General features: G+C 43.5%; 1 protein-coding gene across 1 annotated transcript; it reads right to left on the bottom strand.

Moving 5' to 3' along the window:
- Nucleotides 1–2,380: 2,380 nt before the first annotated feature.
- LOC121561813 (neurotrophin receptor-interacting factor homolog) lies at nucleotides 2,381–18,530 on the bottom strand. Its single transcript, XM_041874258.2, has 6 exons — nucleotides 18,075–18,530; nucleotides 16,127–16,257; nucleotides 15,740–15,922; nucleotides 5,465–5,629; nucleotides 4,978–5,089; nucleotides 2,381–3,821 (listed from the first exon to the last, which is right to left on the bottom strand). Exons 1-6 carry the CDS (start codon nucleotides 18,349–18,351, stop codon nucleotides 2,779–2,781), a joined length of 1,911 nt encoding a protein of 636 aa, XP_041730192.1. The 5' UTR covers nucleotides 18,352–18,530; the 3' UTR covers nucleotides 2,381–2,778.
- Nucleotides 18,531–19,053: the final 523 nt, after the last annotated feature.

The raw sequence follows: 19,053 nt of genomic DNA, 5'->3' as shown, positions 1-19,053 counted from the left end.
TCCCGTGGGCCATTGGCTGCACCGGTCTGGGTCTGGGAATCCAAGATGGCCGCCCAGTCCCCTCTGTTTGCCTCCAGCCAACCACCTGCAGAAAGAGGTTACAAAATCATGGCAGAGAGAACTCTACGTATGGAGTTTTTTTGGTCAATTATCCGGTGAAGTTCATACATTGTGTTTTAGTATGTAAACAGAAGTTGTATTGATTTCACTGAAGGAAATTTAGAAAAAAAATCACAGCCTGGCGCATCACTATTTCCATTGAAGATCTATTACTGTATGTAGGCTATATGTATTTCTCCCTTACCTTGCTCCCCCATCTTTACTCCACTCAGCAGGTCAATGCTCTCTGGTCCATCTTCTATTGTCTCCTCTTTGACCAGCAGCAGATCAGGCTTCCCATCCTCCATGTCTACTGACTGTAAGAGATACAGAGAGAGAGTATGAGCATCCTGCTATGCAGCATCTGATTGGGCAATGAGGGATGGCTATGAGTACTATGCAAATGTTTTAGTCGATTTGATTACTTGACACTCTTTAAAGGTTTGATAATTGAAAGGCATGGTCCCACACTTAAAACAAAATTAATCAAGACCTGGGCCCGTATCTACAAAGAGTCTCAGAGTAAGAGTGCTGATCGAGGATCAGGTCCCCACCTGTCTACATAGTCTTATTCATTATGATCTAAAAGACTAAACTGATCCTAGATCAGCACTCCTACTCTGAGAGACTTTGAGGATACAGGCCCTGACCTAATACCATACAGACAGTAGTTCACAGTGGGCTCACCTCAGTGAGACTGTGTGTGGTCCTGTGCTGCTCAGCTGGTTCCTCTGTGGGTTCAGGAGGAGGTGTAGTCTGGTTGTCTTCCATAACCATGGTCACCTCAGGGTTCCCCAGACCCTCCTCACACCCCTCCTCCTTCACCAGCAGCACCTCTGGACCCTCCTCCTCCTGGAAGAGAGAGGTGATACAGATTACACAGACATACACTCCCTCAGGTACGTAACACAGATAATAAACACACTTTCAACATGGAGTGTTTACCCATCCCCACTACATTTGAGTCCTATACTGTTATTAAAGCCATCATGGTGGACATAAATGAGTCGGCTATAAGTCAAAAGTCAGACAAACCCGACTAAACTATTTTGACGTGTACATGTAACTGAGTTAAGAACGTACCTCACTCCACAGCTAGTTGGAAATGTTGCAGATGGAGCCATTCATAAGGTACCTTTTGTATGGCTAAATAGGTTTGCACGTTGTGAAGGAGGGCAGTCACACAGTGTGTTGCAGAGGATCACTGGTTCGAGCCCAGTATGGGGAAGTCAGACAGTGGAGGAAGCTAAGCTGTTAACAGCACACAGACTCCCGTTACATACAGTAGGTATTTGTTAGAGTGAGTTATAAAGTGTTTTATTGGTTATAAAGTGCTGTTGGGTGTATGCAGAATAGGGTGAAAGATGTGATGTACACAGAGTGTACAAAACATTAGGAACACTGTCCTAATATTATGTACACAGTGTACAAAACATTAGGAACACTGTCCTAATATTATGTACACAGTGTACAAAACCTTAGGAACACTGTCCTAATATTGAGTTGCACCGCCTTTTGCCCTCAGAACAGCCTCAATTCATCGGGGCATGGACTCTACAAGGCGTCAAATGCGTTCCACAGGGATGCTGGCCCATGATGACTCCAATGCTTCCCAAAGTTGTGTCAAGTTGTCTGGATGGCACCTGGCACCTACTATTAGCGATGCTACGTTTGATACCGGAGCTCCGAGGCATGCGGCGAAATCGCTAAGCAGTTTACTTCGAAGCAGTGTGCCGATGCTTGTACCATTTTATCAGAAGCACGTGATCAATGACGTCCAAAGCTTTGTTTTGTCGATTAGCCAGCTGATTGGTTTGGTATTGGCTTCTGTAGAAGACAAAAAGGCTACCCTGCGTACGCGCTACGGGGTGTGCGACGTCATCTATAATAATTTGGCTGTTCTAAATGCTTTTGATCAGCAGGTGCCAATAGTGTACACTGTGTGGATCAAAGCCTCAAGTAATGAACCTATTTTGGACACAATTTTCTGGAAATGCTTAATGTTTCAGAAAACTTTGTTTCCCCATCACTACCTACTACCATACCCAGTTCAAGCACACTCACATGTTTTGTCTTGCCCATTCACCCTCAATGGCACACATATACAATCCATTTCTCAATTGTCGCAAGGCTTAAAAATCTTGAACTTGTCTCCTCCCCTTCATATATACTGATTGAAGTGGATTTAACAGGTGACATCAATAAGGGATCATAGCTTTCACCTGGTCAGTCTGTTTTGTAAACAGTGTCTATTAAGGGAGTCTCAATGAAAGTCAGAATGAAAAGTCCCATTTTGTGTTTATTGAACATAAACAAGTTTTACATACACCATATGAAAACCACACAGAGGTCTCAACTTAAAATGAGCATGAACTTAATAACCTGCATTCATTTTTTCATTAAGAGTGTCTTGGGGAAAAAAGTAGTTGAACGGAAGTAATGAAATAGGCATTTGTGAACATCCTAACCTACACAGTACAAACACTATGTAACAGACTTTTTAGGCTTATATATGCCTTATTTATCACACAATGTCTGGATGCAATATTCTACCCAGGAATATTCAACACTGAAATCTGTTACTCTCGTTATTCCAAATGCATCTGTGGATATTTTCTGCTGACAACAATGAAAATTAGTCTTTGTCTTTATTGAAGGGTTTGCCCAAAACGTCAGAAGCTATAGAGCGGAATGGTTTTTCTGCTGGTGTATCCTGAGGTAGTTCCTCTCTGAGAACCTCTTCCTGCAATGCGTACAGGCGAACGGCCTCTCTCCTGTGTGGACCTTCAGGTGTATCTTTAGCTGGTTCTGACGGGTGAACCTCTTCTCACACTGTGAGCAGCTGTAGGGTTTCTCCCCTGTGTGGATCCTCTGGTGCCTCTTCAGGTCACCAGCCTGGGCGAAGCGCATGTGACACTGGGTACAGCTGAAGGGTTTCAACCCTGTGTGGACCATCTGGTGCCTCTTCAGGCTGGACGAGTGGGAGAAACTGACCCGGCACAGATGGCAGCTGAATGGTTTTTCCCCTGTGTGCATCCTCTGGTGGATCTCGACCTGTTTGGGGAAACTGAAAGCTTTCCCACAGAATGAACACGGGAAGCGCTTCTCTTTGCCACCAGATCTGCTGAGAGTTTTACTACTACTGTCATTTGTCAATGGGCTTGTGTAGCCATTTATTGTTGAGGCACTGGCATTGTCTGAGGTCTGGTTTAACATAAGGAGAGTGTGAGGAGGACGAAGGCCAGGGAGTGTCTGTGTTGTCGCAGGGTCCATGTTCCAGCTGATAGATCCTATAGAAGGCAGGCTGAAGGCAGCACCTGTTAGGGGGTTAACCTGAGGCACCATCAGTCTCTCTGAATCACAACTATAGGAGCAAGACGGAGCATCGCTAGCCGAATCTGTGTCTGTTCCCTCAAGCTGCATACGGACACCTCCCCGACCCCGCAGACCAACTCTACGCCTCGCCCTGGTCTCAGCCAGTCTGTTGTCATGTAGACTAAGTTCGGATGTTGTTTTGTGTTCCACTGTCTGTTTCTGGTTGTGGTGAACAGCGTTGTTCCCCAGCCCAGAGTTGAGGACGCTGTCCCATCCACTGACCTCCACTATGATGTTGCCTCTGGTCCTGGCCTGCTCAGTGATGTCGTCCCCTGGGATATTGGCTGCACCGGTCTTGGAATCCAAGATGGCAGCCCAGTCTCCTCTGTTAGCCTCCAGCCAACCACCTGTAGGAAGAGGTTACAAAATAGACTTTATAAACATGGCAGAGAATATGGAGTTGTATGGACAAAATAATAGCCAGGTGCATCACTATTCCCATTGAAGTATATCTATTATGTTCTGTATATGTACAATGCATTCGGAAAGTATTCAGATCTCTTGACTTTTTCCACATTTTGTTACGTTACAGCCTTATTCTAAAATTGATTTAAAAAATTGTATTTTTTACTCCTCAATCTACACAGAATTACCATAATGACAAAGTAAAAACAGATATTTAGATTTTTTGGGCAAAAAAATAGTTCAATCTTGCTTTCATCAGAACAGAGAATCTTGTTTATCATGGTCAGAGTCCTTTAGGTGCCTTTTGGCAAACTCCAAGCGGGCTGTCATGTGCCTTTTTCTGAGAAGTGGCTTCTGTCTGGCCACTCTACCATAAAGGCCTGATTGGTGGAGTGCTGCAGAGATGGTTGTCCTTCTGGAAGGTTCTCCCATCTCCACAAAGGAACTCTGAAGCTCTGTCAGAGTGACCATCGGGTTCATGGTCACCTCCCTGACCAAGGCCCTTCTCCCCCGATTGCTCAGTTTGGCCGGGCGGCCAGCTCTAGAAAGAGTCTTGGTGGTTCCAAACTTCTTCCATTTAAGAATGATGGAGGCCACTTTGTTCTTGGGGACCTTCAATGCTGCAGAATGTATTTGCTACCCTTCCCAAGCTCTGTGCCTCGACACAATCCTGTCTCGGAGCTCTACGGACAATTCCTTCGACCTCATGGCTTGGTTTTTGCTCTGACATGCACTGTGAACTGTGGGACCATATATAGACAGGTGTGTGCCTTTCCAAATCATGAACGATCAATTGAATCAAGTTGTAGAAACATCTCAAGGATGATCAATGGAAACAGGATGCACCTGAGCTCAATTTCGAGTCTCTTAGCAAAGGGTCTGAATACTTATGTAAATAAGGTATCTGTTTTTTATTTTTAATAATGTGCAAAAATGTCTAAAAACCTGTTTTCGCTTTGTCATTATGGGGTATTGTGTGTAGATTGATGAGGATTTTTTTCTATTTAATCCATTTTAGAATAAGGCTGTAACGTAACAAAATGTGGAAAAAGGGTGGGGGTCTGAATACTTTCCAAATGTATTGTATGTCTCCCTTACCTTGCTCCCCCATCTTTAGTCCACTCAGCAGGTCAATGCTCTTTGGTCCGTCTTCTATTGTCTCCTCTTTGACTAGCAGCAGATCAGGCTTCCCATCCTCCATGTCTACTGACTGTAAGAGATACAGAGTGAGAGGATGTTGGATCAATAAATCTGATATGAGCACCCTGCTATGGAGCATCTTCAGATTGGGCAATGAGGAATTGCTATGAGTACTATGCAAACATGTTAGTTGATTTGATACCATGCAAACCGGTTAGCTCGATTACTTTCCACTCTTTAATGGTTTGATCATTCAAAGCACTTAAGACAAAATTAATCAAGACCTGGGCCCGTATCCACAGAGTCTCAGACTAGGAGTGCTGATCTAGGATCTTTCCATATAATCGTATTCATTATAATCCTAGATCAGCACTCCTACTCTGAGACACTGTGGATACGGGCCCTGACCTAATCCCATAAAGACAGTAGTTCACAATGGGATCACCTCAGTGAGACTGTGTGTGGTCCTGTGCTGCTCAGCTGGTTCCTCTGTGGGTTCAGGAGGAGGTGTAGTCTGGTTGTCCTCCATGACCATGGTCCCCTCAGGGTTCCCCAGACCCTCCTCACACCCCTCCTCCTTCACCAGCAGCACCTCTGGACCCTCCTCCTCCTGGAACAGAGGGGTGATACAGTTTACACAGACATACACCCCCTCAGGTACGTACACACAGATAAAAACACGTTCAATATGGAGTGTTTACCCATCCCCACTACATTTGAGTCCTATAATGTAGTTACAGAATGACTTCATTGTTGTTAAACCCATCATGGTGGACAAAAATATGATGTTGTGGGTAAAAAAAGTAATCTATGATAAGTCATCATTAGACGAACCTGACTAAACTATGTTGATGTGTACAGTAGGTGTTTGTTAGTGTGTGGGTATGTGTAGGTATATTTAGTAAGTGTATATTGGTTATGAAGTTCTGTAGGGTGTATGCAAAATAGGGTGAGATCAGATGTGATGTATAGTAAAGAGAGTCTCAATGAAAGTCTTAGAATGAAAAGTCCCATTTTGTGTTTATTAAACATAAACAAATGTTAATTACACCATATGAAAACCACACATACAGTTGAAGTCAGAAGCCAAATACATTTAAACTCAGTTCTTCACAATTCCTGAAATGTAATCATAGTACAAATTCCCTATCTTAGGACAGTTAGGATCACCACTTTATTTTAAGAATGTGAAAAGTCAGAATAATAGTAGAGAGAATTATTTATTTCAGCTTTAATTTCTTTCATCACATTCCCAGTGGGTCAGAAGTTTACATACACTCAATTAGTATTTGGTAGCATTGCCTTTAAATGGTTTAACTTGGGTCAAACGTTTCGGGTAGCCGTCCACAAGCTTCCCACAATAAATTGGGTGAATTTTGGCCCATTCCTCCTGACAGAGCTGGTATAACTGAGTCAGGTTTGTAGGCCTCCTTGCTCGCACAAGCCTTTTCAGTTCTGCCCACAAATGTTCTATAGGATTGAGGTCAGGGCTTTGTGATGGCCACTCCAATACCTTGAATTTGTTGTCCTTAAGCCATTTTGCCAAAACTTTGGAAGTATGCTTGGGGTCATTGTCCATTTGGAAGACCCATTTGCGACCAAGCTTTAACTTCCTGACTGATGTCTTGAGATGTTGCTTCAATATATCCACATCATTTTCCTTCCTCATGATGCCATCTATTTTGTGAAGTGCACCAGTCCCTCCTGCAACAAAGCACCCCCACAGTATGATGCTGCCACCCCCGTGCTTCACGGTTGGGATGGTGTTCTTCGGCTTGCAAGCTCCCCCCTTTTTCATCCAAACATAACGATGGTCATTATGGCCAAACAGTTATATTTTTGTTTCATCAGACAAGAGGACATTTCTCAAAAAAGTACGATCTATGTCCCCATGTGCAGTTGCAAACCGTAGTCTGGCTTTTTTATGGCGGTTTTGGAGCAGTGGCTTCTTCCTTGCTGAGCGGCCTTTCAGGTTATGTCGACATAGGACTTGTTTTACTCTGGATATAGATACTTTTGTACCTGTTTCCACCAGCATCTTCACAAGGTTCTTTGCTATTGTTCTGGGATTGATTTGCACTTTTCGCACCAAAGTACGTTCATCTCAAGGAGACAGAACGCGTCTCCTTCCTGAGCGGTATGACGGCTGCGTGGTCCCATGGGGTTTATACTTGCGTACTATTGTTTGTACAGATAAACGTGGTACCTTCAGGCGTTTGGAAATTGCTCCCAAGGATGAACCAGACTTGTGGAGGTCTACAATTATTTTTATGAGGTCTTGGCTGATTTCTTTTGATTTTCCCATGATGTCAAGTAAAGAGGCACTGAGTTTGAAGGTAGGCCTTGAAATACATCCACAGGTACACCTCCAATTGACTCAAATGATGTCAACTAGCCTATCAGAAGCTTCTAAAGCCATGACATCATTTTCTGGAATTTTCCAAGCTGTTTAAAGGCACAGTCAACTTAGTGTATGTTAACTTCTGACCCACTGGAATTGTGATTCAGTGAATTATAAGTGAAATAATCTGTCTATAAACAATTGTTGGAAAAATTACTTGTGTCATGCACAAAGTAGATGTCCTAACCAACTTGCCAAAACCATAGTTTGTTAACAAGAAATTTGTGGAGTGGTTGAAAAACGAGTTTTAATGACTCCAACCTAAGTGTATGTAAACTTCCAACTTCAACTGTACATGTCTCCCAAAAAAGAATCTGCATGAACTTGATAAACTGCATTCATTTTCTCATTAAAAGTGTTTTGGGAAAATAATTAAGTAGTTGAACGGAAATAATGAAATAGGCATTTGTGAACATCATATGTGACTTGCTTTATCATAATCACTCACATTGACCCCAAAACACATTTGGACAGTGCTGGAAAGAGGAGAACATTAGCTGAATGGAAGCAAGTCCCCACAGCAATGTTCCAACATCTAGTGGAAAGCCTTCCCAGAAGAGTGGAGGCTGTTATAGCAGCAAAAGGGGGGACCAACTCCATATTAATGCTGATGATGTTGGAATGAGATGTTTGATGAGCAGGTGTCCACATACTTTTGGTCATGTACTGTACAAGCAACAGAATGTATTGGCAACATTCACTTATTTTCACACGTCCACGCACACACATGTACACGCGCATACATACAGTACCAGTCAAAAGTTTGGACACACCTACTCATTCAAGGGTTTTTCTTTATTTTTACTATTTTCTACATTGTAGAATAACAGTGAAGACATCAAAACTATTAAATAACACATATGGAATCATGTAGTAACCAAAAAAGTGTTATATTTGAGATTCTTCAAAGTAGCCACCCCTTTGCCTTGTTGACAGCTTTGCACACTCTTGGCATTCTCTCAACCAGCTTCACCTGGAATGCTTTTCCACATATGCTGAGCACTTGTTGGCTGCTTTTCCTTCACTCTGTGGTCCAACTCATCCCAAACCATCTCAATTGGGTTGAGGTCGGGTGATTGTGGAGGCCAGGTCATCTGATGCAGCACTCCATCACTCTCCTTCTTGGTCAAATAGCCCTTACACAGCCTGGAGGTGTGTTGGGTCATTGTCCTGTTGAAAAACAAATTATAGTCCCACTAAGCGCAAACCAGATGGGATGGCATATTGCTGCAGAATGCTGTGGTAGCCATGCTGGTTAAGTGTGCCTTCAATTCTAAATAAATCACTGACAGTGTCATCAGCAAAGCATCCCCACACCATCACACCTCCTCCTCCATGCTTCACGGTGGGAACCACACATGCGGAGATCATCTATTCACCTACTCTGCGTCTCACAAAGACACAGCGGTTGGAACCAAAAATCTTACATTTGGACTCCAGACCAAAGGACACATTTCCACCGGTCTAATGTCCATTGCTCGTGTTTCTTGGCCCAAACAAGTCTCTTCTTCTTATTGGTGCCCTTTAGTAGTGGTTTCTTTGCAGCAATTCGACCATGAAGGCCTGATTCACGCAGTCTCCTCTGAACAGTTGATGTTGAGATGTGTCTACTACTTGAACTCTGTGAACCAATTATTTGGGCTGCAATCTGAGGTGCAGTTAACGCTAATGAACTTATCCTCTGCAGCAGAGGTAACTCTGGGTCTTCCTTTCCTGTGGTGGTCCTCATGAGAGCCAGTTTCATCATAGCGCTTGATGGTTTTTGCAACTGCACTTGAAGAAACGTTCAACGTTATAGAAATGTTCAGGATTGACTGACCTTCATGTCTTAAAGTAATGATGGACTGTCTTTTCTCTTTGCTTATTTGAGCTGTTCTTGCCATAATATAGACTTAGTCTTTACCAAATAGGCCTATCTTCTGTATACCTCCCCTACCTTGTCACAACACAACTGATTGGCTCAAATGCATTAAGAAGGAAATAAATTCCACAAATGAACTTTAAAACAAGGCACACCTGTTAATTGAAATGCATTCCAGGTGAATACCTCATGACGCTGGTTGAGAGAATGCCAAGAGTGTGCAAAGCTGTCATCAAGGCAAAGGGTGGCTACTTTGAAGAATCTCAAATATAAAATATATTTAGATTTGTTTAACACTTTATTTTGGTTACTACATGATTCCATATGTGTTATTTCATAGTTTTGATGTCTTCACTATTATTCTACAATGTAGAAAATAGTAAAAATAAAGAAAAACCCTGGAATGAGTAGGTGGGTCCAAACTTTTGACTGGTACTGTATGTATGACTGAGAAACACTCTCTCACACTGCACATGTTCACGCCATTATATGTGCGTGGACTACATGCTGTGTGCACATATGTGCGCATGTGCACGTACAAACGTGTGCCCATCCCACGTAGTCCTCGAACATTTCATGGTTGTGTCCCATAGTTTTTCCATGTTGGATCTTGGAGGCTTGGGATGATAAATAATGAATACATTACCACGTTAAATAACATCTCTTATAAATACGTTATAGAGAATGTGCATAGATGTGCCCAAGCAACCCGCTCACAAACCCAGGACCTACATTGTTATGACAGTCACACAGAGTAAACAACATCTCAATAGAGCTAAAACAGGGAAGGGGAATGAGGGGGTTAGAGCTAAAACATGGAAGGGGAATGAGGGGGTTAGAGCTAAAACATGGAAGGGGAATGAGGGGGTTAGAGCTAAAACATGGAAGGGGAATGAGGGGGTTAGAGCTAAAACATGGAAGGGGAATGAGGGGGGTTAGAGCTAAAACATGGAAGGGGAATGAGGGGGGTTAGAGCTAAAACAGGGAAGGGGAATGAGGGGGTTAGAGCTAAAACATGGAAGGGGAATGAGGGGGTTAGAGCTAAAACATGGAAGGGGAATGAGGGGGTTAGAGCTAAAACAGGGAAGGGGAATGAGGGGGTTAGAGCTAAAACATGGAAGGGGAATGAGGGGGTTAGAGCTAAAACATGGAAGGGGAATGAGGGGGTTAGAGCTAAAACAGGGAAGGGGAATGAGGGGGTTAGAGCTAAAAATGGTCAGAGTTAGCTCTGGTCTCTAAGCAGCAACTAAAATGAGAAACGTTAAAGAAAATCTGAGTACACACGCGTCACCAGAGAGTAAGGACTGACAGTCTCTTTGGATCCGATTCGTGTGGGCTTTGGTTAGAGTCTTTGCTGCTGGCTTGAGCTGATGAACGTTGGGTACAAATATAAAAGTATCAATATTTTGGAAAACACTCACCATGATCACGCATGAACGTTTTTGTACTAGCGCCACACACAGGACTTGGTCTCATATGTCGGTAGCCACCGGATGTCTGCCCTCTTAAATCCAGGGATCTGTCCTGGGAGCGGCATCGCGTGGACACCGGCGGAGTTGTTGACATCGTGGAAGATTTGCTGAGTGTCCTCGTAGGACAGCACCCGTTTTCTGGCAAGACGACCACCACACCTCTTCTTCCTTGGAGCCACACCATGTTCCTTGTAGAACTTTATCACTGCAGTCAGCTTGTTGTAGAAAATCTGAAATCAATCTTATTTTGTATTTGTTTTTACATGCCTTTAATATGTGCTGAAAGGCACAATGTATTCTCTGCTCTTTTATTTCTAGTCATGATACATCGTCCTACTCATTTTTTCTTAAATACCTCACGAACTTGTTGATACTGTTGCAGCCCCAATAATAACAGAAAACATCAAGTGTGTCAGAACTTGAATGTTTCTCTGCAGACTTGCTAGCTATCAAAGAAATATGTCCTCTGATGTTTCCTTTTTGTTAGCTCCTGTTCCAGATGACCGTTTCCTTGCAGAGGTTAACGGAACCAGAGATCTTGCCAATGAGCACTAGATGTTTTTCATCTGAAAAATAAGACATAACAATTTATAATTCTTTAACATTCAGTCATCGTCATAATCTATTCTAGCCAATAGATTTTCAAGTAATATCAACACACTTTCAATACAACACACAAACTATACAACCTGCACTCATTGAAATGCATGCGTGAATCCCACACACACACACTTTTACCAGTAGTGTAAATGGGTCAGGTTTGATGTAAAGGTACACTACCGTTCAAAAGTTTGGGGTCACTTAGAAATGTCCTTGTTTTCGAAAGAAAAGCAATTTGTTTGTCCATTAAAATAACATGAAACTGATCAGAAATACAGTGTATTCATTGTTAATGTTGTAAATGGCTATTGTAGCTGAAAACAGCTGATTTTTTATGGAGTATCTACATAGGCGTACAGAGGCCCATTATCAGCAACCATCAGTCCTGTGTTCCAATGGCACGTTGTGTTTGCTAATCCAAGTTAATCAGAAGTTTATAGAACAGCGCAAACTGGCTCTAACCAGAATAGAAAGAGGAGTGGGAGGCCCCGGTGCACAACTGAGCAAGAGGACAAATACTGGCAGCTTCATTAAATATTACCCGCAAAACACCAGTCTCAACGTCAACAGTGAAGAGGCGACGCTGGGATTTCTCAGAACAAGAATAGACTGATGAGTTTCAGAAGAAAGTTATTTGTAACTTGCAAAAGGTTTTCTAATGATCAATTAGCCTTTTAAAATGATAAACTTGGATTAGCAAACACAACGTGCCATTGGAACACAGGACTGATGGTTGCTAATAATGGGCCTCTGTACGCCTATGTAGATATTCCATAAAAAATCAGCCATTTACAACATTAACAATGTCTACACTATATTTCTGATAAATTTGATGTTATTTTAATGGACCAAAAAATTGATTTTTTTTTCAAAAACAAGGATATTTCTAAGTGACCCCAACTTTTGAACGGTAGTGTGTATGTGATAACTTTATAGATGGCCATTTCATGCATTTATGTAACCTGTCTTTAGGACAAATATCAGCAGCCACAGGTCCCATAAGTTACTGCAAATGTTTTATGGGTTACACATTCCCCACTTCTCTCTCTCTCTCTCCCCCGTGCCCACGCACACACCACACTCACTCACACACACACACACACACACACACACACACACACACACACACACACACAGGTCCCATACATTACTAGCTACATAGCTAGGTTGCATGGGCTACACGTCCCCCACTTCTCGCTCTCCCTCCCAAGCCACACATTTACTCACACACACACGCTTGGCTTTAATACGCTAACAGTTAGCTAGTCAGTCTGTGTGTGCCTCATCACACACACAGACACTGACAGATAGACAGACACAGAAAGACGCACACATTACACACTCACAGCCATATAAACTCGACTAATAGTTGAATGGCAAGCACTTACCATTGGTGAGTTAGCTAATTCATCTCCTCGGGGGTAAAAAGCAAAAATCCCGGCTTCCATTCATTGGACTTGGAAGTGCACCTGAACTCGCAAGCCTTTTCAATTTCTTGCCCAGCACCACTGACATATTCCCCCTCGACCGACTGAAGCACCGTAATTGACGGATCCACCATTAATGGGTGGTCTTCCTTGGATGCCTCCTCAAGGTGCTCGGCCTCGACTTCAGTGAGCTTGTCTGAGTCGCTGATGGCGTTGCTCTGTGGCGCAGGGTCAAAAAGTAGTCGCCAATAAGTTGATGCCACTGATCGTCTGAACCAGCTCCCAGCACAACATTGCTATTTAAAAATGTAGCGATTTCTCTCTCCCGGGAATCCATCAATGCAGTATAAACCTAAGCTAGCTAGCTAAGGTGTAGGCAGTAGTGACAGTGTAACTATGTATATATATTTTTTACCTTTATTTAACTAGGCATGTCAGTTAAGAACAAATTCTTATGTACAATGACGGCCTACACCGGCCAAACCCGGACGACGCTGGGCCAATTGTGCGCCGCCCTATGGGACTCCCAATCACGGCCGGTTGTGATACAGCCTGGAAACGAACCAGGGGGTCTGTAGTGACGCCTCAAGCACTGAGATGCAGTGCCTTAGACCACTGCGCCACTCGGGAGATGGGTTTTTAAGTGCGAGAGAGTGTAGCCTGAAGTACACTTTGTTTTCCCGCGGATGATACACTACAGTAGCTTTGATTGGGAAAACAGGAAAATCCTCCAATTGAATAGCCTATTGTAGCTTGATTCAAAATATATATCTAGCTAGTTTGTAATTCATTCATGATTTCGGGAATAGAGGAGGGTTTTCATTGTGCAGATAAGCTAGTGCCGCGAAAGCCTGATGTGTTACTAGCTAGCATCCACCGAACCGATGGGAAAGTGCTCCATTTCATCCTACATTTATAAGATTAAAAACTATATTTATACTGAATTTGGCAATGATACATACAGATTATGAAAACAAAGACATTGTTTTGTTAAAACCAGATGAAACCCCCAAATAGCAAAAAAATCTAAATGTTGACAAAAACACAGTTTATATGCAAATTAGTCATTGCGACTTCCAACTGATTATGATAGAGCACGTCACATATAGCCTACACCAAGGATGGGCAACTGGCAGCGCCCCTTGTTACTGCGGATTAAATCCCCCCCCAGCCACCTAAACTTGTAGTAATCATGGCCGAATTACCGACCGGGGGGAGCCAATTGATCATCAGATATTATATTAAAAACTGCAAACACTTGTCTCCACCTTATGGCAAAATGTGTATTTTTCCAAACTTGTAGTAATCATGATTGAATTACTGACCTGTGGGCCCCCATTGATCATGTGTAGAATTGCATGAAATTACATATAAAATTAGAAAATCTTCTATCCACCTCATAGCAAAATATGTAGAATTGCAGAAAACGTACTTAAAAATGGCACAATTTTCTCTACGCCCCATGGCAAAATGTGTAGAATGGCAGGAAATTAACTCTAAAACAATTTTTTTAAATATTTGCTGTCAAGGGGTCCGCTAAAATGCTTTGCTCTCAAAATGTAGCTTAGGGCCCCCAAAAGGCTCTGAGTTTCGATTTTCTGTGGCCCCCCACCCCCATCAAAGTTGCCCATCCCTGGCCTACACAGTACAAACACAATATGAAACAGACTTTTTAGGCACAAATATGCCATATATATCACGTCTGGATGCAATATTCTACCCAGGAATATTCAATACTGAAATCTGTTACTCTCATTATTCCAAATGCATCTGTGGGTATTTTCTGCTGACAACAATGAAAATTAATCTTTATATTTAATACATCTAACATCTGAAGCTATTGAGTGGAATGTTTTTTCTGCTGGTGTATCCTGAGGTAGCTCCTCTCTGAGAATTTCTTCCCGCAGTGCGTACAGGCGAACGGCCTCTCTCCCGTGTGGACCTTCAGGTGCATCTTCAGCTGGTGCTGGCGGGTGAATCTCTTCTCACACTGGGGGCAGCTATAGGGTTTCTCCCCTGTGTGGACCCTATGGTGCCTCTTCAGGTCACCAGCCTGGGCGAACCGCATGTGACACTGGGTACAGCTGAAGGGTTTCACACCTGTGTGGACCCTCTGGTGCCTCTTCAGGGTGCCAGCCTGGGCGAAGCGCATGTGACACTGGGTACAGCTGAAGGGTTTCACACCTGTGTGGATCCTCTGGTGGAGCTCCACCTTCTGGGGGCAGCTGAAGCCTTTGTTACAGAACATGCAGAGGAACCGTTTCTCTTTACTATTGCCTGATGTGGCTCCCCCTCCCTGAGCCTGGGCTCTAGCCCTGTCGTTTGAGTTCAATACCTGATCGAAAAGGACACGGCTGTGTGAATCGGAAGGCCCCATCAACGTGGAACCTGGGTCACGATCCCTGAACGCGTGTAAAGGGGTGTGGGTCGCGACATTTGGATTTGTCTCTAAGCTTTCCCTGTAATCTAAGAAATCTCTGCCCTGTGAGTGTCTGTCTCCTAGGTGACTATCTGCATTCCATGTGGGAGGAACGTCGCCCTCCACTTTCACAGTCACTTCATCTACCACTATAACCTCCCCTTTCTTATCTAAGCACCCTTCAGAGTATACACTACTACTGTACCGGTTCCAGTCCCCTCTAGACAGATCACTTTGTGTCTCTAAACCCAAGGATATGTTGACAGGGTCCATCTCTGTAGCGTAAGAACAAGACGGATCATCACCACTAGTGTCTAACACATTACCATCCCCATCCCTACGGGAATTAACTGTTCTCTGGCTCTGGTGAAATACTGGTAAGTATTCTGAGCCGGGAGCAGGAGGACAGCCCAGTCTCCCCAGCCCCAGTCTCTCTGGGACTGATCTGTGGTCAGATCCTGTGCGTAAGAGACTGTGTGTTACAGTTAAAGTCTTAGTGTCTGTCTCTGACTTGAGGACGGCTTTCGGCATTCCACTGACCTCCGTGATGCTGCGTCGGGTCCTTGTCTGCGCTGGGACGGTGGGGTCCTCTCTGGCTACAGGGGGCGCTACAGGGGGCGCTTCAGCCGTTCCAGTCTGGATGTCTCTGCTGTGCCGTGTGTCCTCCTCTCCTTCAGATCTCTCCTGCTTGACACCAGGACCTTCAGACTCTGCATCTGCAGACTGACAAGAAGAGAGGTTATTGCCGGTACATGAGTTGAATTGGATAACAATGTGGTAGTGAAGTCTCACAAAGCTCACCAATGGCAGATAAATGAGGATATACATGGAAGCAAGTGAATAGCTGAGGGGAGCCTTCTGAAATAAACGGGCCACATTTGATTGACAAAGTAACTTTAATTTTTAATGCAACACTATTACACTAACCTCTATCACGATAACGTGCTGGGTTGAGGTTCCACTCCCCTTATCAACAGTGATTGGTTGGTCATCTCCCCATGTATTGTGTCCCGCTGGCTTTACAAAGTTCCTGTGGCCTCCAGTGGGATGTCCTTCACCTGAGAGAGTGATTGGGGGAAAAGCAGTGGTTAGGTTAGCTCCTGTCAATGCTCAACGTCAGTGCTTGACTTGTGCAGGAGCTCGCCGGTGCGGAGTACTGGCACATCAAATTTTCTACTGCTTGAACTCCTGTTCCTCTTATAGAATATTAGCTCAAAATATTGTGGAGCTCCTGCACCTATATATAAACAGTACCGGCACCCAAAATGAGTACTGGTACCTATTTAAGTCAAGCACTGTCAACGGTATATTGTACACTATTGACACTGTCTACAATTGGCAAGGATGTAAGGTAACACTTCACATAACTTCTTGATACTATTTATTGATTTATGTATTATGTTCCATGCATCATATTGTTTTCATTGAGTAAATAACAGAAAATACAGTAAATCAAGAATCTGGTTAGTATATGATATTGTTTCTTTGTGCAAGAGAGCTAGTCTGCGTACCAGTCGTTTTAGCTAACATTACACTCCTTGTCACATCTTTGGAGTACAAGGAGTGGAATTAAGTAGCTGAACAGCGACGGCAACCAGGCTACAAGATAGCTAGCGATATATATAGAGTCGATATTCACGTAATAAGGAATTCCCCTCGACCACACCCACAAATTTGGGAAAACAAACATTCTTTCAAATTCACCTTTAGTGTAAAATAATGTATTTAACAATAATGGGCAAATGTTGCACAATCCAGGTGTGTAAAGCTCTTAGAGACTTACCCAGAAAGACTCAAAGCTGTAATCGCTACCAAAGGTGCTTCTACAAAGTATTGACTCAGGGGTGTGAATACTGTATTTGATTTTCAATAAATTAGCAACAAATTTAAAAGAACATGTTTTCACTTTGTCATTACGGGGTATTGTGTGTAGATTGGTGAGAAAAAAAATCATTTGAATCCATTTTGAATTCAGCCTGTAACACAACAAACTGTGGAGTAAGTAAAGGGGTATGAATACTTTCTGAAGGCACTGTAGGTAACCACAGGTTGTTTTCCCCACAGGTGTTCTATCTATTACCGACAGGGACCATCGTAGGCAGAGATGTCTGTAAATATTGTATTGTTTAAGTGTTTTATTATTGCATTTTTTATCAACTTTTGTTTTTGATAATGTGTTGATAAATTAACTGAAATATCTGGTGGTAACCCACGGAATTGCAGAACTGATTATGGCAAGTCAGTTTATATTTGTCTTGGCTAGCTCGTTAATATGATTTGAATGACACAGCAACACCAGATCAACAGCATCGCTTTTTGGCCCCCTGCCCCAGTTCCTAGCCGTGTGAGGGGATGCAGAGGCTCGCTTCGTAGGGCGTGTGGTGGTCTTACTGACGCTTTTACAGTCACCGAAGCATCACCCTGGTGGGTGCTGCATTTCAGTGGTGGACGATCCAGCCTACCTACGGAGGAGGAGCTGTGACAATTGAAGACGAGGTGCCAGATCAAGAGCTCCTTGGCCTGTCTGTCAATGCCTCTACCTCGCTGCCCAGCCTGGCAGTACTACCTATACTCCCTCCTCTCAAGATACTACCTTTCTGACCTGCCTATCATCAAAGCTGTGGAAGACCATCGCCCAAGAACTGCCAGATCCCTACATTTGTTTTGTTAACTTGTTTTCTGTTTTTAAAAGGACTGTGCAATTCTACTTGTAAATAAAAGCGCTATATAAAAAGTATTATTATTACGATCCAAAAACGAACCAAGACCTAATTTTGGGTAACACATCTGAACACGTGCATTGGTGAACTCGGTGACAGGCACTACGCTAAGAACCGCGACAAGCCGTGCATCCTCGTCCTTCCGCTAAATGTACCTCTTGCCATTCCTCTGTATCGTTCGACGATCTTGACACTACTGGGACGACTGGCGAGGACGCGCTCTCGCGTTGTCCTTTCTGCGCGTTCCCGTGCCACCTTCAATTCCAGTAGTTTCCTCCGCAATGCCCTGTTTTCTTTCTGGCTTTGAGTTATTTCCAAACGAAACACTGCATAGTCGTCGTCTACGAGTTTACAGATCTCTGCCACGGCTGCATTCGCTAGAACCTCCATGATGGAGGCTATTTGAGTGTGAAAAATCATACTGTTAGCCATTGTTAGCAGCTAGCTAGTTAGTTAGCTATCAAACAAATCCTGTCTCCAACTCGAACTAAACACTACATGGGGTGTGCAGTTGAATTAATAATATTTTGAGTTCCAGGATGTTAATACGTCTAAATAAAAACGCTAGTGCGGAAGTTGTTCTTCCGTTTAATTCTTCTTCTTTGTGTGTGTTCCCGGCAGACTTCTTCTTCTTGTCCGTTTCCGGCAGACTAGACACTGTATTGCTGCCTTTCTCGGGCGGGAGTGTGAAACACACTTAAATATCTAATAGCCTCATACCCGTTGGTGCAGGCCGGTGGAATAGAGAACCCACAACAGCTTCCTTGCTATTTCGCTCTGCCTGTCATTTGAGCCCAATATACACTATATATACAAAAGTATGTGGACACCCCTTCAAATTAGTGGATTCGGCTATTTCAGCCACACACGTTGCTGACAGGAATATAAAATCGAGCACACAGCCATGCAATCTTCATAGACAAACATTGACAGTAGAATGCCCTTACTGAAGAGCTCAGTGACTTTCAACGTGGCACCGTCATAGGATGCCACCTTTCCAACAAGTCAGTTCGTCAAATTTCTGCCCTGCTAGAGCTGTCCTGGTCAACTGTAAGTGCTGTTATTGTGAAGTGGAAACATCTAGGAGCAACAGCGGCTCAGCCGCGAAGTGGTAGGCCACACAAGCTCACAGAA

Source organism: Coregonus clupeaformis, unplaced genomic scaffold (genome assembly GCF_020615455.1).
Source record: "Coregonus clupeaformis isolate EN_2021a unplaced genomic scaffold, ASM2061545v1 scaf1058, whole genome shotgun sequence".
Taxonomy (NCBI): Eukaryota; Metazoa; Chordata; class Actinopteri; order Salmoniformes; family Salmonidae; genus Coregonus; species Coregonus clupeaformis.
The sequence above is the reverse complement of the archived record's forward strand: the minus strand, read 5'-3'. Positions and strand labels throughout refer to the sequence as shown.